At 44.3% G+C, this 21,768-nt stretch overlaps 1 protein-coding gene across 6 annotated transcripts in view; it reads right to left on the bottom strand.

The window, feature by feature from the left end:
• SMURF1 (SMAD specific E3 ubiquitin protein ligase 1) overlaps window positions 1-13,694 on the bottom strand; it is a 115,957-nt gene extending 102,263 nt beyond the window's left edge. For 5 of the 6 annotated variants that reach the window (XM_054656004.2, XM_009453689.5, XM_003318608.5 and 2 more), the window contains exon 1: window positions 13,566-13,694. In XM_054656004.2, coding sequence (XP_054511979.1) covers window positions 13,566-13,620 — 55 coding nt within the window. In that variant the 5' untranslated portion in view covers window positions 13,621-13,694. The remainder of the gene's footprint in view (window positions 1-13,565) is intronic. The other variant, XM_063814752.1, reaches the window with a different exon arrangement.
• Window positions 13,695-21,768: the final 8,074 nt, after the last annotated feature.

Raw genomic sequence — 21,768 nt, forward strand, 5'->3', positions numbered from 1 at the left:
TCTCTAGAGAAATAATTTAAGAATGTATTCCTATAATCTGTACCTGAATTTTGTTTAAAAATACTCCCAAATAGGCTGGGCATAGTGGCTCACACCTGTAATCCCAGCACTTTGGGAGGCTGAGGCGGGCCAATCAGCTGAGGTCAAGAGTTCAAGGCCAGCCTGGCCAACATGGTGAAACCTATCTCTACTAAAAATACAAAAAATTAGCCAGGCACAGTGGCACATGCCTGTAGTTCCAGCTACTTGGGAGACTGAGGCAGGAGAATCACTTGAACCCAGAAGGCAGAGATTGCAGTGAGCTAAGATCACACCACTGCACTCCAGCCTGGGTGACAGGAGTGAAACTCCGTCTCCAAAAAGAAAAACAAAAAGTCCCAAATAACATTATACAACAATCCAGGAACATTCTGCAATACAAATTGACAACAAAATTTATGGGGCTAAGTTCACATATAAAGGTACCACTCCTAACCCTTGGTCAAAAATTCTTGGCACTTTTACCAAATCTTTTGCTTCATACTACCACAAAGAAGGTATACTTCTTTTTCAGAAGTGCATTAAATGGTAGCTGTACCTTCCTTTTACTCAGCATAATGAAGCTAACATTATAAATTTTAAAAGAAAACAATCGGTATCATCTAGTTATTTATTGATTGCCCACCTGGCATCCATATTCCTGTTCCCCCAAACAACCCAAGTCTGTATTGTGGGTGGGACTAACCCCCTGATTAGATTCAAAGATGGAACCTAATTGTCCAACGAGCACATCCCATCATCCCAGCCACAGCGGTTGGTTCAGCAATGAACACTTGACCCAAATTAGGCCAATGAGACAAGAGGATTCAACTCCAGGCCTTCTACCCCAGGACTGAGCTGTTGAAGAAGCAGACTTTTAACTTTTCTGCTGGATTTAAAGCTGCAAGCAAACAGCCATGGAGCTTTGAGCACAAGGGGAAGAGATGGTCATGAATAGTGCTGAGGTCACAACACTGAGATATAGAGAGAAACCAGGTCCTTGCTTTGCCATTGGAATGACTTGGGCTTTTCAGTGAATTCACTAAAATTCTCTCTATTGAGCTAATTTAACGTAGGTTTTCTGCTACTTACATCTGAAGGTATCCTGCTTTTAAACAACAACAACATTAGGAAGTGCGATATTGTAAATAAAAGACAGAATTAAAAATGTGGAAATTAGCTGAAGAAAGGAGGCAGGGTGAAAAATCAATGAATACCCTCCTCACCCGGCCTGAGAATTTAACTATCTTTATTATCAGGGAAAGAAACAATCAGACTGTGGTCTGATGCAACCACCAAGACTACAAGGAACACTAAGGGACTTGGTAGGAAAGAATCAAGGAAATGGGTAGGTGGGTGGTTCTTGCCTGTAATCCTAGTACTTTGGGAGACCAAGATGGGAGGATCGCTTGAAGCCAGGAGTTCTGGACAAGCCTGGGCAATATAGTGAGACCCTGTCTCTACAAAAAGTTTAAAAATTAGCTGGGCATGGTGGCTCATGCTGAGGTGGGGATGACTTGAGCCCAGGAGTTTGAGGCTGCAGTGGGCTATGACTGTGCCATTGTACTCCAGCCTGGGCGACAGAACAAGATCCTGTCTCAAAGAAAATGCAGTGAAGAGGGAGGAAAAGAGGCCCTTTCTGCTACAAAATGCAATCTAGGGGAACCAAGAGATAGGATGAAGAAAGAAAGGGAGGGAAGACTTAGCAGGAGATAAGGCTGTGGGGTAGGGTGAGCAAAAGAAGGCTTCCCCAGGTCTCTCCCAAGCACTCAGGTCCAGTATTCACAGCCTGAAAATGGGAAACGTTATTCAAGATGCAACTGCAAAGCTTGGGCAAGGGGCAAATGAATGATGTATCTCCAGCCCAACCAGTTATCCCCAACAGCCCTGAGGCAGAGGCTAAGGAAAAGACCAGGAAACCAAAAGCTACAAAGCTGGGCCAAATTCCAGAATTAAAATTTCGGGCTTTGGTTCAAGCCCCTGGAATGGCCCAGAAGCCCAAGATAGAGTAGACTTGCCTTTTAGGGTATCACATAGTCAAAGAAACCCCAAGCCTGGCTGACAACAACCTGTAATTGCTTGATCTCTAATCCCTGCTCATATCAACAAGAAGTGGCTATGAACGCAATGCTGCCTCCAGGAGAGGTGTCCTCCGACGCCCAACTCAGAGGCGACCAGGAGATCCAATAAACAAGGAGGGCATTAATTCTCTCATTCACCAGGTATTTGTGAGCACCAGCAGGTGCCAAGCAGTGTTGAAGGGGATACAGAAGTAAACAGACAGCAAGGACCCTAGCTTCACGGAACTTGACTACCAAGAGCAGAGACAGAAAATAAAAATTGATTGGACATTGGTAGATGGATGATGGGAGAATAACCAAACAAAAATACCATGAAGTGTTGAGTGCTATGAAGACAGCAGAATAGGCTGCCTGATCGTGAGTGAGGGAGGGACTATGAAGGGATGGTCAGGGAGGGTATCCCTGAGGTGATGATATTTATTTAGGCTGAAGGCCTGAATGACAGGAAGAAGCCATTGAGAAGTCAAGAGGAAGAGTATTATAACATCACACAGACACACGGACACACACACACACACACACACACACAGAGGAATAATTCATGCAAAAGCCCTTAAGCAGGATTAAACTCGCCACATTTGAGGACTGGGGTGGAGAATAAGGCAGAACCTGGCACAGAGGCTACCAGAGAGGAATATGGCAGGATCACAGAGGGAGTTTGATTTTATTCTGAGTAGGGAGCTGCTGGAGGGCTTTAAGGAAGGAAATGACATGATCTGATTTATGCTCTTAAAAGATTTGGGGATGACAGTTTAGTGGTTGCCAGGGTCCCAGGGACTGGGGATGGGTGGATGCAGCTAGAAAGGGATAGCTCCAAGGAGGCTGGGGTGGTGGTGCAGCTGGTCATCTTGATTGCAATGGTGGTGATATGAATTTGTACATGGGATCAAACTGCATAGACTGCTACACACGCACACACCCCACACCCACACGCAGTGCACGCGGAGCTAGTGAAATCTGACTAAGCTCTGGATTGCACCAATGTAAACAGTTAGTTTCCAGGGTCTTTTTGCTTGCGTTATTTTGGCTGAGTGAAGGGTACACAGGACCTCCCGGTACATTTCTCTCCCATCTCCTGTGAATCTATCATTACTTCAAAATTAAAAAAGAAAAAAAAAAAGATCTCTAAGGCTGCCATTTAAGGTATAGATTAGAGAAAAAAGGAAGTAGAACCACAATATGTGACACCCAATCCACACTCAAGGAAAGAGTTAAAATGAAAAAGAAAACACGCAGATTGGCAAAGGAGCACCTGGAACTCTCATACGCCACTGGTGGAAAATGTAAATTGGTATAACCACTTTGGAAAAGCATTTGGCAAGTTTCATTACAGTTGAACATATGCCTATTCCACAGTCCAGTGACTCTACTCCTGAGTATACACCCAACAGAAGTGTATGCAAATACTCACCAAAAGACATATACCTGAAAATTCCAAACAGCACTAGTCTTAAAAGCCAAAATTAGAAAGGACTCTGCCCATCAACAGATAAAGGGATAAATTATGGTATATGCCCATAATGGGATATTGAACAGCAAAGAGAATGACTGATGTACAACCACACATAACAATACGGATAAATCTCACAAAAATAACATTGAACAAAAGAAACCAGTTGCATGCAGTAAGATTCCATTAATACAAAGTTCAAAAACAGGCTGTTACAAGTCAGGACTGTGGTTATCTTTGCGGGGGGCGGGGTGCGGTTGAGGGAGGTAGAAAGTGAGAATGAGCTATTTTCAGGATTGTAGGGACATTCCAAGCACCAGCAATATTCTATTTCTTGATCTAGATCAGGAAAAGTGCTTCTCCACCCACCTTTTTTTTTTTTTTTTTTTTTTTGAGACAGGGTCTCGCTCTGTAAGGCTTAACGTGCCTTATTTCCAGAGTTTTTTGGTTTTGTTTCATTTTTTTTTTGCAAATTCTACTCCTGAGCAATTTATTTTTCTCTTTTCCCCAATCCTTAGAATCTGTGAACAATTTCCTGGTTTTGATATGAATTTGTACATGGGATCAAACTGGTTTTGATTAAAACCAGAGTTTTACAAGGGACTAAAACTTCTACCCATGTTTACAGGTATTTCCTCACCAGGCTCAAGTGAGGAACCATGCGAGAACCCTTTGGAAACTATGAAACACTGTACAGACGGGAGGTATTAGTATCACTGACAGGTATGAACAGGCAGCAAGCAGGTCTCACCTCTATAATTTGTAGGTAATATATGTAGAAATAAAATTGAGTAAACTTTGGATTTTTTTTACCCCAAAGACCTAAGAGGGGAAAAAAGCAAATGTATCACATTGAAGTTACCATGTTTTCTACTTCTACAGAGCCAGATGCCAATATTGCTTTTTAAAGCACTTCTAAAATTAAAAACAATCCCTTAAAAAAGTTCATGGCAAACACATTGACTATAAATACTTGGAAAAATACTAAATTATTATTACTGGCTTATGCAAATGAGCATTTTACTCCTATTTTAAAGATGAGATTATTTTATAAAAATAGGTCAGAGATAACCCCAAATGACATTCTAAATAAATTATGTAAACCACTATTATTCAGAACCAAGACCTCAGTTTTTTAAAGAACTCACTATATAAACAAGATCTAGAGTCCAAATTTCTTAATCTGAAAGTAATCATTTTGCCTTATTTTAATATGATAGAACAAGCTTTTTGGGGGGTCAGGCAACTCGCTATTACATAATAAACATACTCTCTGGGAAAATAAGTCTGTTCAGAGCTATAAGACAAGTAGCCAAGAATTTTATTCTGTAGAACCCAGGAATCTTCCTAGTGAGGAAGTCCTTATAAATATGAGTACGTACTTTGAAATGCTATAATATTTTAGCCTTTTAAAATACATTTGGCACAATCATTTTGATTTTTCAGAATGTCTACATTTCAAAACAATTGGCAGTTAGTGTACTTACTAGTTGCTCTAAGAAATTCTTATCTATTTAAGAGCTTTTTAATATTTTTAATTGTTGAAAAGCAATATATGCTCAAGGGGGTGAGAAAAGGGAGGAGATTAAATATTACAAAAGGCATATAATGAAAAGTCACCCTCTCTTCTCTCTCCTCTCTCCCTCTCTCTTCTCTCTTTCCTCTGAAGAGGAGAACAGGAGAATCTCTTCAAAGGAAATCAACAGTCAAAATCTTTCAGTCATATTCTATACAGACCTATCTATAGATTTCCCCCTTTATTTGTATTTCTTGTTTTATTATTCAAATAGTACACACACTAGCCTCTGTTTTGAATCATGCTTTTTCCCCCCACTCAATAATATATCTTGGAGAATGTTCCATATCAGAATATAAAACACTATCTTATTATGTTACAGCTGCACATCATTGGGGATACACGATAATTTACTTAACTAGTCCCTGCTGATACACATTCACATTGATTTCAGTCTTTTATAATTTCAAACAATGCTGCAATGATTTTACACACCGGACTTTACATAAATGTGTGAAAACACCCATAAGAAAAAAGTCCTACATGCAGAATTGCTAGATCAAAGAGCATAAACATTTATGATCTGATAGACAGTGCCAAACTGCTCTTGGTACCTACTCTATCAATTTATATTCTCAACCACTAGAGTAAAAGACCTGTTTTTCCACACCCTTGTCTCATCACAGAAGATTTTCAATCTCTTTGATCTGCCACTCTTCTAGATGAAAAATTGTTTCATTCTTACTTTTAATTTGTAGTTTGTTTAGTATGAATAGGGCTGATTATCAATTAAAAATAAATTTTTAGAGAAAGAAAATGGGCATAAGAGAGAACAGGGCACAGCGGCATATACTTGCAGTCCCAGCTACTCAGGAAGCTGATGATCGCTTGAGCCCAGGAGTTTCAGGCTGTAGTGAGCTATGATCACGCCAGTGTACTCTAGCCTAGCCTGGGCGACAGAGCAAGACCCCATCTCTAAAGAAGAAAAGGAAAGAAGAAGAGAGAAAATAGGGTTGTCTTTTCACATGTTTCAAATCCATTTCCATTTTCTTTTCTGTGAATTGTCCATATTCTTTGCCTGTTAGGTACTGGCCTTTTCCTAATTGATTTTGAAGGCTCTTTATATATTAGGAAAACCAGACTTTCATTTTCGTATCCATTACAGATTGTTTTTCCTAGTTTGTCTTTGCATGTTGATTTTATCCTATTTTTTGCCATGGAGAAATTTTCCATCCAGCTAAAGTTTTTTATTGTTTATAAGTGTTTTTCAGCTGATCTTTTGGGCTTTTAAAGATATATCATAACGTCTATAAATAACAGCAATTTTGTTTCCTGCTTTCTGATGTCTTTCTCTAGTTATTAATAATAACTATTTTGACAGTGTACATCCCTGCATTGTTCCTGATTTTAATGGGAATGTTTCCACTATTTCATCATTTAAAGATGATGCTGGCTAGGTGCAGTGGCTTATGCCTGTAATCCACGTACTTTGGGAGGCTGAGGCAGGTGGATTGCTTGAGCTCAGGAATTCAAGACCAGCCGGGCAACAGGGCGAAACCCCATCTCTACCAAAACTACAATGATTAGCCAGCCGTGGTGGCACATGCCTGTGGTCTCAGCTACTCGGGAGGCTGAGGTGGGAGGATCACTGGAGCCCAAGAAGTCGAGGCTGCAGTGAGCTGTTATGGTGCCACTGCACCCCAGTCTGGGTAACAGAGTGAAACCCCATCTCCAAACAAAACAAAAAATAAACATGATGCTGTCCGATGGCACATTACCTGGCCTGGGAAAAACATAAAATAAAAATAAAGATAATGCTGGTTTTGGCTTCTAACACTATTTCTCTAAGGAATTTCTGAATACATAATTTATCAATTCATTGTATTATTTTTCCATGTTTATTGACCGGTTCTATAGATTTTCTTCAATGTCAAAGTACGTTATTAGCTTTATTATTTACCTGGCTATTTAGGAATAAGACATAACAGGAATCTATGACTGTATTAATACTGTGCTACTCTATAAATAATTCATAACTACTCATTAAAATATTTAATCCATCTCTAGCAGGTCCTTTTGTGCTCTAAAAAGACAGATCTCTGGCATTAAAGATAGGAAAACTGAATCATGAAAAGATCATAATCCTATGCACCCCCTCCCCTTTCTTCATTGTGGTACTTGTGTGAATTAGAAATCAAATTCAGACCTTCTGATCCCCAGTCCAGTGTTGGAACCACAGGAAAGCATCATGCCCTTTAGAGAACTCAGCGGATGCCCAACATACAAAGAACGCAGGCTGCCATCTACAATCTGCAGCTTCGTGACATGCTCCTCCAGACTCCTGAAAGCAAGCTGCAAGTTGGGCTCCGGAGCTTAAAACATCGAAATGCATCACCCAGCAGCCAGGAGGATAGGTTCCTGCTCAGTGATAAACGATGTTGCCGACATTCCTCAGCCAATTAGAATTCCTTTCAGCTGCAGTGGAGGTGAACACAGCTGGAATTACAGAGTGGGGCGCGTCACCAGACACGCTGATTATACATTATTTAAGCCTTGTTTTAAAACAATATGAGGGTGTTTTTTCCCCCATTAGTCCAGAAATGTGGAAACAACATTCCACTTGGTTTAAATATCTAAATGGATTAAATTGCATCTGGAGACAAAACAGTAACAGTGACATTTTAAAAAGAAGATATGCCCAAGCCCCATAGCTATGTGCTTTTGTTTTTTAAACATAGCTCTTTGGCTTTCCTTTAACTAGAAAGGCCTTAGGGACTTTAGTCAGTCAGAATGAGTTCCCTGGACAAGAAGCTAATTTAAGTTGGAGGCTTTCACTTACAAATTCACTTACAAAAAAACAAACCCGTAATTTAAAACTTGTTCAGTGACAAAAAAAAAATTGTATATTCCTTGTTTTAAAAAAAAATTAGCCTCTAAAATGGTTTTGAAATTATAAAAAATTGATCCAAATAAGCATCCTAAAAGTTAGCTGTCTTACCCAGCAAATCAGAGCATGGCGAAGATATCAAGTTATTTCATCCATTTGAGGCTTTTTTGAACCACTGAATAAAACGCACAATTCAGCTATTTTAACTGTTAACCAGTGCCCACGATGTTGTACAAAACAGCCAGTCTAGTTAACTGGATCACTGAGGTGATATTGAAACACTATTTGTCGTTTTGTCTTTTTTTCTTTCTTAATCCATGAGGAAATATTTCATAAATAACACAGCCTCCAAAACCTTTCTTTCACCCAATTTTCCACACTAGAACCTGACATTGTGACTGAACCGAGAAAATGAAAATGTGTGGAAGAGAAAGAAAAACCCAACATTCAGAAACGACTTTTGTAACTGCAAGACTAGAGGTTTTAAACTCTGACAGATGGACTTGAAGTAAAAAATCCTAGTTTGATAAATCACAACTACTGTAAAAATGGAGATAGAAATAAAGCATATGAAAGATTTCATGTCTAAAGTCAGTTGGGTGGGCCAAGAAGATTAAAAGGAAAAAAAAATGGATTTGAAAAAAGAAAGTTGTTCTAAAAGGCAACACAAATGTGATCAAATCACAAAATCAATGACAAAAACCTCTATTTGGCAGAATGTGATTCTTCTTAAAGTATAATTGCAATTCAAGTTTTGCAACAGCATTTGTTCTAACCCATCCTACACCTTCCAATAATTCATCTCAAAGAACTGCCTTAACTGTATCTTCCTAAACTTGAGGCAGACCCTAAGGAAAATGTAAATGCAAAGGGAGCTAAAAACTGACCACTTATTCCATCTTATCACAGCAACTGTGTTATATGGTTTTTGAAACAAAAGTTTTGCCTGCCTCACATAAGTGAGGTTCTTAGCTGGTAAAAATTGACAAAGTCAACAGTCTTAACAATTTTCTTAATCTTTCTTGAGAGACTTAACTATTTTGAATCAATTGAGACACCTGTAATTGATCAACCAACGTCATCAACAGCTATTACTACAACTATTTCACTCACAGTTGCACCATCTGAATGCCAAAACACAAGTCACCCTTACATCCCATGAGCTACAATTTTAAAAACAACCTCATATTTCCACATGCTATCAAGGAAAGTCTCTTTGTTCCTCTCTGTTTGGAATTAAGAGTTTTTCTTACTTCACAATATGCAGTCATGCTCCAAAAGATATAAAAACACCAGGATATCTGAGAGTATTTCAATGCATAAAAGCACAAAAAAGTTTAGGCACTTGTATTTCAACTAATTGGTTGACATTACAATAAAATTTAATTTTCTTGAAGAGCATTGTAGAACCCTGAATTCCATTCTTTTACCCAAAGTGGCCTAAACAATGTGTCTGGGATTCATTTGTGTACCAGATAAGAACAAAGTTTTTGCAAATCCTGCTTGATTTTTCAATCAAAATGTTTCTAAAGTGTTTGATTTGCCAGTGAACTCCAATGACTACAAGATAATGCTCTTTAACAAAAGATCACTTGATTCTGGATATATTATGCCCCTAAACCTACTGAAACCATTTAAAAACTATTTTCCTACTAAAATACCACAAAAACATTTGTTAAAATGTTATTATTTTAAATATAAAGGCTCAAATATTCTTCTACTGTTTAGACCAGGTTGCCAAAGCAGTTCAACATATTACCCAACAGTTTTCAAAAACAATCCCATATGAAGAAATAAAGTCATAAATGTAATCAATACACAAAATTAATGCTTGGCATAAATCAAACACATGTGCTACACTCCAACACAATTTTCTGAATATCAGGATTAAGAATACCACTAAGCCCAAGTGCCCAACAGTAATTTGAAATAAGTAGGTAGCTAAATTGATATATCCTGTGAGAAGGAGGATCAAAGAGTATTATAATGGAGCTGAAATCTCATTTGATATATAAAGAAACTGAGACCCAAAAAGGTTAAATAACTTGTTCCGTAACATGTAGTTAATGAGAAATCTGTCTAGAATCTAGGTCTCCTAACTGTAAATCTAATGCCCTATTCACCCCCAAATAGAATTGTGGACCCCAAAGTTCTAAATGTAGTATCTTCAGTATCCTTTTTTTTTTTTTTTTTTTTTTGAGACAGAGTCTCGCTCTGTTGCCCAGGCTGAAGTGCAGTGGCACAATCTCGGTTCACTGCAAGCTCCACCTCCCAGGTTCAAGCCATTCTCCTGCCTCAGCCTACCCAGTAGCTGGGACTACAGGCGCCCGCCACCACACCCAGCTAATTTTTTGTATTTCTACTAGAGACGAGGTTTCACTGTGTTAGTCAGGATGGTCTCAATCTCCTGACCTCGTGATCCGCCCCACCTCAGCCTCCCAAAGTGCTGAGATTACAGGCGTGAGCCACCGCGCCCAGCTAATTTTTTTGTATTTCTAGTAGAGACGGGGTTTCACCGTGTTAGCCAGGATGGTCTCAACCTCCTGACCTCGTGATCTGCCTCAGCCTCCCAAAGTGCTGGGATTCAGGCGTGAGCCACGGCGCCAGGCCATCTTCACTATCTTTGCACTGAATTTCGCTCTGTGTGTATTCATTGACTGGTTGAAATATCCCTCATTTTTAACAGTCCTTTTTTTTTTCCAAATAACAAACATGGAAATAAACTCTGAAACCTGTAACAAAAGTATTCAACTTTTGAAAGATTGCTACTCAACATCCCAGAAGTGAGAATTCAAACTTCCCTTAACCAGAAAGATGAGGCTAAAACCTACTCCACCGTCAACAAACTTCTAGTTCAAACCTTTCGAGGTAAACTAAGGTTCCACGTACTGGCATTGCATGTGTACCATTACCGCTAAACCGCAATCCTATTGTAAGGATGATCACACTCACAAATCCTCTCAAACCATTCATAATATCTACTGAAAGGGAAAGGGAAAAGGTGTTTCAGAAACAACACTCATCACCTGATCCTTCCCTATCAAATGTCATCCAAAAATTCCTTAAAGCATTCTTGCTTCGATAATCTAAATTCCTGAATCCAAAAATAATTTGGGAGGAGGACAAACCAAGTCCTCCCTTTCAAGGCTCAGGCTTGGCAAATAGGATTGATTAATATACATACACCAGACATAAACATTTCAATTAAAACCTATTCCTTCTAAAACATTCATCATATTTCTAACACAAAATCAGTTGCTTTCGCTTTTAACAAGATAACTGAAACCAATCTGATGTCAATTACAGACTGAGCTGTAAATCAGAACCAAGTTAAAAGCTTTACAAGTATTACAATCTCAAAAATGTTACTTTTATCTTACCACATAAATAAAAATGTATCTACATTGTATCTACAAAGTGAGAAGTGTTTCCTATCAGCCCTGGCATAAAGAAATGTATTTCCCCAGAAGCAAAGATCCCAGAGGAAACTACCTCTTACGTTACAAAACCAGGGTCTGGGTTTGGGTCCAAATCATTATTTGATATCTTTATACAAAAAAACAAAACCTTCTCTTAAGACAAAAGTTGGGCCATGCAACAACTATGGGCTCTCAAAGTAAATTTTAGTTTAAAAAAAATTACCTATTGTTTGCATGGATTTTACCGATGACTTTATGGCTGCGCATCTGCCATAAAGTGTTCAAAACGCTCATTCTCTCTTTGAAAGGACCTGACCAAACCAGGACTTTGGAGTTCTCACCCGACTGAGCCACTGAACAGAAAAATCCAGGGGAAAATCCCTGACGGGGATTAGAATGAACTTTTTAGTTTCCTTCCAGAGCTGGAAATATTCGAGTTTGGAAAGTCCCGGAGCAGAGCCGCATTTGCAACACGGCCATCCTGCTTTAGGGATGAATTGAAACTGGGAAGAGAGTAGTACCAATGAGAGTGAGAAAGGGAAGACGAGGATGCAGCCTGGTCCAGAACCTCTGGAGCCCGGGGGGAAACAGGTTGGCATCACATCCGCGCCACCAAGTCGCAGGCCCGCGGCAGAGCGTTGCGCTCACTCTTGAAGGTGGCACTACAGAGCCACCCAGGAAACACAGACTTTTCATTGAAGACAAAATGAATCAAGGAGCCTGCGTGTGGGCAGCTTCCAAAGCCTCCAGTGAGTGTGGGAGTAGGGATCAGAGCCTCACGGCGCTCTGGGTTGCTGAGTGTGGGGGTGATGGTGAAACAAAATGCGGAAAAGGTAAAAATTGAAGAAGCAGAGTTAAAAGTAGCTAGCGGTCTGGCCTAAGAGACAGGAAGTGGCCCAGACTGAGACTGAAGAGGGCTGGACCAGGGGGAAGTGAAGAGAGCAGGACTGGGAGCAGCTACAAGATAGGATTGAGGAATTTCAGGCTGAAGGAAAGAAAGGGTGGAGACCCCGCCAGACAGCAGCGAGGGGGCGGGGCTAGGCAGGAATGAGGGCGGGGCTTGAAAGTGAGGGGCGGGGCTAGGGGAAGAAGGGAGGAGGACGGTGTGGGGGGTGAGGGAGAAACGAAAGAGGATGGGGGAGTGAGAAGAGAGTGGGTGGGGGCAGGAGGGGAGAAGCAAGGGGGCAAGTGGAAGGGGAGGTAGCAAAATAGCTTGGAAGTGGTGGGAAAGACCAGGAGGATGAGGGGAGGGTGCAGGTGGGAGGGAAAACAGGAAAGCAAGAGAGATGATGGGAAAGTGGTGAGAAGTGAGGGATGGGACCAGGGGAACAGAGGCAAGGCCAGGAGGGAAAAGCGAGGGGGCAGGTGGGCGGAGAGGATGGGAAGCGAGGAGAAGGAGGGAGGGGGTAAAAACGGCGGAGGAGAAAAAAAGGAGAGAAGCAAGGGGGCGGGACCAGGAAGAAGTGAGGGCCGATGCTAGGAAAGAAGTGAGGAGGCGGGACCAGGAAGAAGTGAGGGCCTAGGCTAGGAAAGAAGTGAGGAGGCGGGACCAGAGAGAAGCGAGGGAGCTGGACGCAGGGAGAAGCGAGGGGGCGGGGACAGAAAGTTAGGAGGCGGGAGCAGAGAGGAGCGAGGGGGTGGGGCCAGAGAGATGGGCGGGGTCAGGTGCGGGGAGGAAAGGTGGGGAAGAGAAAGGACCACAGGGATGGAGGTGAAAGGCAAGGGGGCGGGGCCTGGGGGGAGAAGCGAGGGGTCAGGTGCTAGGGAGAGGAAGGGAAGCGAGAGGCAAGGGGCCGAGCCGGGGAGAGGTGAGGGGAAAGGGCCTGGAAGGAGATGCAAGGGGCGGGGCCAGGAAAAGAGAAGCGAGGGGCGGGGCCAGGGAAGGAGATGCAAGGGGCGTGGTCATGAATGGAAATGAGAGGGGCGGGGCCAGGACGGAGATGCGAGGGGGCAGGTGCGGGGGAACGGGAGGGAACGCGAGACCGAGGGGGCGCGAGCGGCCAGGGGGCGGGGCCGGGCAACGGCGAGGGGGCGGGGCCGGGAGGGAGAAGCGAGGGGCGCACGCCGAAGGGGGTGACGAGGTCCTGGGACAACGGCCGGCGTGGGGGAGGGCCGCTTCCAAGGGCGCCCTGCGGGGAATTCCGGGGCGGGCGAGGGGGCGCCGGGGCGCGGGTGGGCCTCCCGCCGGCCGTACCTGTCAGACGGATCTTGATGCTGGAGCCGTTCCTGCGTGTCCCGGGGTTCGACATCTCCCGCCAACGATCGGGCAGCCGCGGATCCAGCGCCGCCGCCCCCCAGCCCGGCCCGGCCCGGCCCCGCCGCCGCCGCCTCAAGGTTACGGCTCCGGGCTGGGCGCCGGGGTCCGAGCCGGGACACAAACTCCGCGGCCCAGGCGTCCGGGCGGCAGGCGGATGGTCGAGCCGGGAGATCGGCGCTTGCTGCGGCGCTCTGACCCTCGCTGCTTCCAGCCGAGCCCAGTCCCGAGCCGCCGCCGCCGCCGCCTCCGCCGCCGCCTCCGCCTCCGCCGCCTCCACCACCTCAGAGCCGGACGCCCGCCGCCCTCGCCGCTTCCGCCGCTGCCGCCGCCTCCCCGAGCCGCGCGCGCGCCCGCCGCCGTGCCGGCCCGGCCCTGCGGGCCCCCGCGCCTACGTGCGTGCGCGCCCCCGCCACGTACGCTGGGGCGGGGCGGGGTGCGCTGCTACGTCGCCCGCACGCCTGCCTCGGGCGCGCGGGGCCCGGATCCCGCGGGTTGGGGTCTTCACGCTTCCTGTGGTCGGTGGGTGGGAGGGTCTGGCCCCGAGCCCGGGAAGGGAGAGCAGAGCTGGCCCCGGGGCCCAGCGCGCGGTCGCCCTCTGTCTTGACCCCTGTCTCTGCGAGGCTCTGGGCTCCTGAGTGACTGAAGAGTGGTTTGCATGAAACCGTGGGCTGTGTCCACACCAAGCTCTTTGCACACAGGCGTGCAATACCAGTTTTTTTCAGTTAAGAGCTTTCGATCGTGCAAGTTCAAGGGAGGGACTTCTCAAAGAGACAAAGCCCTTAGGTGTGTTCTGTGCAACGGGTGTGCTCCACTGACCCATAACAAAGTTGCCAGAATCGCAGAAGTGCCATATACGGACAAGGAAAACGAGATGAGAGGGAGGGATAAAGTTGAGAGGCGGATGTTTGTTATTATCCATTCTGCATACAATTTTACCAAACAAGAAAGTGGCATTGTGGTTTGTGTTCCCATGTCTTCTGCTAAATTTCCCCTTCTCCCGGGGTTGCAGGTTAGAACCAAAAGCTCATGGCTGGGTACGGTGGCTGTAGCCTGTAATCCCAGCGCTTTGGGAGGCCGAGGCGGGCGGATCACTTGAGCCCAGGACTTTGAGGCCAGCCTGGGCAACATAGGGAGACTCCATCTCTACAAAAAATACAAAAATTAGCTGGGCATGGTGGTGCGCGCCTGTAGTCCCAGGTACTGGGAGGCTGAGGTGGGAGGATCACTTGAGCCCCAGAGTTCATGGCTGCAGTGAGCTATGATCAGGCCACTGCACTACAGCCTGGGTGACAGAGCTAGACGCTGTCTCAAAAACACACACACACACACACACACACACACACACAGAAAAAGCTCATTATGCGCTTTCTCCAGCAAACAAACTCCTCTCTGTTAGCATGTTATAGAAATAAACTGATATTATTAGAAAGAGGGAAAACTAGGTTTATCAAACTTGTTTTTTACCCACTACCTTGTTGTTGTTGTTGTTGTTTTTTGAGACAGGGTCTCACTCTGTCACCCAGGCTGGAGTGCAGTGGCACGATCTTGGCTTACTGCAACCTCCACCTCCCGGGTTCAAGTGATTCTCGTGTCTCAGCCTCCTGTATAGCTGGGATTACAGGCGTTAGCCACCACACCCAGCTAATTTTTGTATTTTTGGTAGAGATGGGGTTTCACTGTTTCGGCCAGGCTGGTCTCAAACTTCTGAGCTCAGGTGATCTGCCCGCTTCAGCCTCCCAAAGTGCTGGGATTTCAGGCCTAAGCCACCGCTCCCAGCCCCCACTACCCATTTTCATGTACAAGTTCTTTTTTATTTTTATTTGATTCTTCATCAATCAACTTGAACAAATTCTTTTAATACTGTGTGTGTGTGTGTGTGTGTGTGTCCTAAGGAAAGTAGGCTCTGGGCCATTGCTACCATCCCCTGCAGCCTTGTGCCTGTCCTAAGGTCACAGTCTTCGGAACAGAGCCTTCTACCTAGAGCGCCTAGACATACCTGCCTGCCTGCTCGCCCGCCTGCCTGCCTGCCTGCCTCGGATGACCCTAGTGAAAGCAGAGTCTCTCCTGGGCAGGATTCAAGGCATCACATCTGTCAAATAAAAGGATGGTCCTAGGTCATTTCTATGGCACCTTGCGGCTCTTTCAGTTATCCTCAAGAAAGACCCAAGAATATAAGCAATGTTTAAGCAATAGCAGTAGAGCCACAATCCAGCTGTTTCCATTTGTAGATGATTGTCACAGAGAGTGAATGCCTGGGTCTGAATTAATCCATCCAGTCTCTAATGCTCCCAAGTAATCCCCATTCTTCTGCCAATCCCGTTAGTATTTCCCCCCTATTCAAAGAGTCTCCTCTCTAAACAAAACCAGACATCACTCTCTGCTTACCTGGGTGCAGGCTCCTGTTCTTATCCCCAGGTGTTCCTGACCTGGAAACCTTTCATTGCTTAATTTTGTTGTTTTTCTCCCCGCCCCGATGGCTGGTTCTTCGTTGGCTTGACTGTTTCCTTAATCTTTGAGTCAGGAGGTTGCTTCTGGAGGTTTCTGAAAGGTATTTTGTTCATTCATTAACAAGTACAGATGCTCCTTGATGTACAATGGGGTTACATTCTGATAAACCCATAATATGTTGAAAATATGTCAAAAATGCATTTGCGGAGGCCGGGCATGGTGGTTCATGCCCGTAATCCCAGCACTTTAGGAGGCTGAGGTGGGGGGATTACCTGAGAGCAGGAGTTCGAGACCAGCCTGGCTAACATGGTGAAACCCTGTCTACTAAAAATACAAAAGTTAACTGGGTGTGGTGGTGTGTACCTGTAGTCCCAGCTACTCGGGAGGCTGAGGCACAAAAATCACTTAAACTCGGGAGGCAGAGGTTGCAGTGAGGCGAGATTGTGCCACTGCACTTCAGCCTGGGCAACAGAGCGAGACTCTGTCTAAAAAAAAAAAAAAAAAAAAAAAAAAACGGAAAATGCATTTACTACACCTAAGCTACCAGCCATTATAGCTTAGCCCAGCCTACCTTAAATGTGCACAGAACACTTTGATTACCATACGGTGGGGCAAAATCATCTAACACAAAGCCTATTTTACGATAAAGTTATTATAAAGAATTTTGAATCAAAATTTGAAATTTGAAGTGTGGTTTCTACTGAATGTGTGTCTCTTTCCTACCATAACATCAAAAAATCGTAAGTCAAACCGTCATAAATTGGGACCATTTGAAATTGCTAGATATACCCAATAGTATCTTTCACCACAGCTGCACAAAGGGGACCTTCCTACCTGGAAGCTCATGTTTTACTCATTCGGCAAACATTGGCCACCTGCTATGTGGCTAGGAACAAGGAATACAAAATAAATCTATTACAGCTTCAGCATTCCAGAGGGTCAGTTAACTGGATGAAACAGACATGAGCAACTGACAATGATACAGTGATGGAGATGTGTATAGCAGGCTAGAATATAGATGACAGAACAATTCTACATAAGAAGAGAAATGGAGACATCTCGAGTCACAGATGACCTTAATCTAGAGCTTAAAGCCAACGTTCAAGTTTGCTGGGCAAAGTGGTGAGGAAGGGCATTATAGATAGAAGGAACAGCTGCACAAAGGCATGAACGTGAATGGCATTTTCCAGCACCATTTTCAATAAAAATGTACTTATGGAGCTGCTTGTATACTCTATCCATACAACTTACTCCATTAAAAGTTGATAAAAGGCCGGGCACAGTGGCTCACACCTGTAATCCCAGCATTTTGGGAGACCAAGGCGGGTGGATCACCTGAGGTCAGGAGTTTGAGACCATCCTGGCCAACATGGTGAAACCCCATCTCTACTAAAAATACAAAAATTACCTGGGTGTAGTGGCAGGCGCCTGTAATCCCAGCTACTCGGGAGGCTGAGGCAGGAGAATCTCTTGAACCCGGGAGGCGGAGGTTGCAGTGAGCTGAGATTGCACTGCTGCCCTCCAACCTGGGCAATAAGAGCAAGACTCTATCTCAAAAAAAAAAAATTTTTTTTTGATAAAAGCCTGGGCAACATAACGAGACCCCCACTTCTACAAAAAATTTAAAAATTATCTGGGTGAGGTGGTGCATGTCTGTAGTCCCAGCTACTCAGGAGGCCAAGGTGGGAGGATGGCTTGAGCCCAGTAGCGCAAGGCTGCAGTGAGCTATGATTGTGCCACTGCATTCCAGTCTAGATCACAGAATGAGACCCCATGTCTTTAAAAAAAAAAAAAAAAAAAAAAAAAAAGTTGATTAAAAATAACAAAAAGCATTTGCCCACTTAAAAATCATCAGATGCTATCATATTGAACTTAAGATATATCATCTTCCCTTCCTTTCATCATGTATCACATTCCTCGAAAATACAATCTTCTAAAGCTATCTGGAACAAACAGATGCAAAATGTCAAACAATTCTGCTGAAACAGAGATGGAACTCGGTGAGCCTCCTCAAGTGTCCTCTTTGCAATGGCTTTACACAGAGCGGTTTTGACCCTGCTTTCTAGGTAGCATTTGACTGCTTTTATTTCCCAGAAATATATCAGTTCCCTGAGTCAGTGTTATTGGGCATTTGAAATATTTTCCAGTGGGCAAATCTGTCTTTGGATCTGACTGCAGTAGTTCTTAACCAGTTTCTGAGTCCCAAACCTCTTTGACAATCTGATGGAAACTCTGGACTCCTTCCTCCAGAAAAATTCATATGTGCAAATACACATCAAAATTTGCCTCTGATTTCAGTGGGTTTATGATCACCTGAAACCAATTTATGAATCCTGTAAGGGCCTGTAGTCCCTAGATTAATAACTCCTTATTTATTCTTTAAAAGAGAGGGTCTCACTCTGTCACCCAGGCTGGAAGGCAGTGCCATCATCATGGCTGACTTCAGCCTCGAACTCCTGGGCTCAAGCAATCCTCCCACCTCAGTCTCCCAAGTACCTGGGACTACAGGCATGTGCCACCAAACATACCTGGCTAAATTTTTTTATTTTTTATACACACAGGGTCTCACTCTGTCGGCCAGGCTAGTTGCTTCAAGTGGTCCTCCTGCTTTAGCCTCCCAAAGGGCTAAGATTACAGGCATGAGCCACCGCACTCAGCCCAAGAACCGTTTTTTTTTTTTTTTTTTTTTTTGAGACGGAGTCTTGCCGTGTCGCCCAGGCTGGAGTACAACGGCACCGGCTCACAGCAACTTCCACCTCCCAGATTCAAGCGATTCTCCTGCCTCAGCCTTCCGAGTAGCTGGGATTACAAGCGTGCCACATCACACCCAGCTAATTTTTGTATTTTTAGTAGTTAGTGGAGATGATATTTCACCATGTTGGCCAGACTGGTCTCGAACTCCTGACCTCAAGTGATCCGCCTGCCTCTCTGCCTCCCAAAGTGCTGTGATTTCAGGCACGAACCACCATGCCTGGCCCCAATAATTTTTTCTAAAGGAAATTATCAAGCAAATGATGTCGAGCATATCCTGCATGTATGTGTTCAGGATCCAGGACAATAACAACCCTTTTGAAAGGTAGCAGGTGTGCTGAAAAGAGGAAGACTATGACCCACGGAGGCCCACACTCTATCCGGCCTCCACCATATCACCAGCCGGTGCTGAAGAAAGATATTAAAATTCTCCAAGCCTTGCTTTGCTTATCTGTAAAATGGAAATAATACTTCTCCCTGAAAGTTATTGGTGAGGCTTAAATCATGAATGTAGATTTAGCATTCCAATACAGCAAGCTCTTGGTAAATGGCAGTTCTTATTAGTATGTGTGTGATTGCCTTGGCTCCAAAAGCTCCTAGTGAAGCTTCTTATCCTGAGAAAATCTGGGATTTTGTGCAGAGGGTCCCTGGTGGGAGTGGACAGTTATAGTGAATGCCTCTTGAGAGCACATTTCTGTTCCTGAGCTGGTGCCTCTGAGGCCAGTGGCCAGATCATATTAACCTTTAAAATCTTCTCTGTCTAGGATCTAGGCTTCTTTTGCTTTTCATCTGAGCATCAAGTTGTTTTTTGTTGTTGTTGTTGTTTTTTTCCAGATGGAGTCTTGCTCTGACACCCAGGCTGGAGTATAGCAGCACGATCTCGGCTCACGTGCAACCTGCAACCTCCGCCTCCTGGGTTCAAGCGATTCTCCTGCCTCAGCCTCCCGAGTAGCTCAGACAGACTGCAGGCACGTGCCACCATGCCCGGCTAATTTTTGTATTTTTAGTAGAGACAGGGTTTCACCATGTTGGCCAGGCTGGTCTCGAACTCCTGACTTCATATGATCCACCTGCCTCAGCCTCCCAAAGTGCTGGGATTACAGGCATGAGCCACCGCACCAGGCCTTTGTTTCTGTTTTTGAGACAGGGTCTTGTTCTGTTGCCCAGGCTGGGGTGCAGTGGTGCAATCATAGTTCAGGGCAGCCTTGATCTCCTCAGCTCAAGCAATCCTCCCACCTCAGCCTCCTGAGTAGCTGAGACTACAGGCGCATGCCACCAAACCTGGCTAATTTTTATATTTTTAGTAGAGACAGGGTTTCACTATGTTGGCCAGACTGGTCTTGAACTCTTGACCTCAAGTGATCTCCCCACCTGGGCCGCCCCCTAAAGTGCTGGGATTACAGGCGCGGTGACATTAAACAAACTGGAAACTTCATGAATCAGACATTCTTTTCCTTTTTTTTTTTTTGAGACAGAGTTTCACTCTTGTTGCCCAGGCTGGAGTGCAATTGCGTGATCTCAGCTCACCACAATCTCCGCCTCCTGGGTTCAAGCGATTCTCCTGCCTCAGCCTCCCGAGTAGTTGGGAACATAGGCATGCGCCACTACGCCTGGCTAATTTTTGTATTTTTTAGTAGAGATGGGTTTTCTCCATGTTAGCCAGGCTGGTCTTGAACTCCTAACCTCAAGTGATCCGCCAGCCTCAGCCTCCCAAACTGCTGGGATTACAGGCATGAGCCATCGCGCCCAGCCAGACATTCTCGTACTCATCAAGAAGAACGGGAGTTGAGTGCCCAGCTCTGGCAAATATTCACCATAGTTCCTGCTGGCAAGGAGGTGACCCAATTCTCTAGTCATACAGTTGTGCAGAACCCGAAACCAAATCATTGCCCTATGCATCTGCAGAGTATTTAAATCAAACTCATCCTTCTGCTGAGTCCTGGCGAGGCTCTAATCTTACTTTGATTGTGCAAAAATAGAACCAAGTATGTGGTTCAATGTGACAAAGATTCCCCTACTACCAAGAAAGGGGTGGGGAGCTGTACCTCATTACTTAAATACGTTCATAGAAACAAATTAAATTAATTTGAGGTTTAACGGCATCCGGTTTGTGTGAGGGAGGGATGCTAGGTAATTATTAGTTACTATTCCTGCTTAGTGAACATGACGAAGGTTTTTCAAGGAGAGAGATCTCCAATCCAGGTTCCTGCCCTTTTTTTCTGGTGCCTGCATCGTGCTGATAGCCAACACCGTCTGTATGTCTGTCTGTTTAGCCTGCATCAAGCCTCTATCTGCCTAGGACTTCTCTGAACCTAGTCCTACCTAGGACTTAGTCCATAGAATGGCTTTAAGATTTTGATTTTTTTCTTCCCAGGAACCATATTCTAGAAAGCACAATTTTGTTATTTGTATGCAACTATTAGTAATATTAATTCATTGTTCCTCTCTTTGTACTGTAGAATAGTAAGCAAACTGTTTTTTTGTTTGTTTGTTTGTTTTTGTTTTTTTTTTTTTTGAGACAGGGTCTTTCCCTGTTGCCCAGGCTAGAGTGCAGTGGTGCGATCATAGCTCACTGCAGTCTCCACTTCCTGGGCTTGACTGATCCTCCAGCCTCAGGCTCCCAATCCTGAGATCACAGGTGTGCACCATCATGCCTGGCTAATTAAAAAAAAAAAAATTTTTTTTTCTAGAGACAGGTTCTCCCTATGTTGCCCAGGCTGGTCTCAAACCCATGGGCTCAAGCAGTCCTCCTGCCTCAGCCTCCCAAAGTGCTGGGATTATAGGTGTGAGCCACTGCACCTGGCCACAAACATTAAGAACCTCCTATGTATCAGGCAATGTGGTAACATGCAAGGAATTTTAAAAGATCAACAAGATATAGTCCCTGTATTTTGTGGTTCACTTCTAGTCATGGAGCCCATCACATAAATGCATCATTAAA

The sequence above is a fragment of the Pan troglodytes genome, chromosome 6 (genome assembly GCF_028858775.2).
Source record: "Pan troglodytes isolate AG18354 chromosome 6, NHGRI_mPanTro3-v2.0_pri, whole genome shotgun sequence".
In the NCBI taxonomy this organism is placed as follows: Eukaryota; Metazoa; Chordata; class Mammalia; order Primates; family Hominidae; genus Pan; species Pan troglodytes.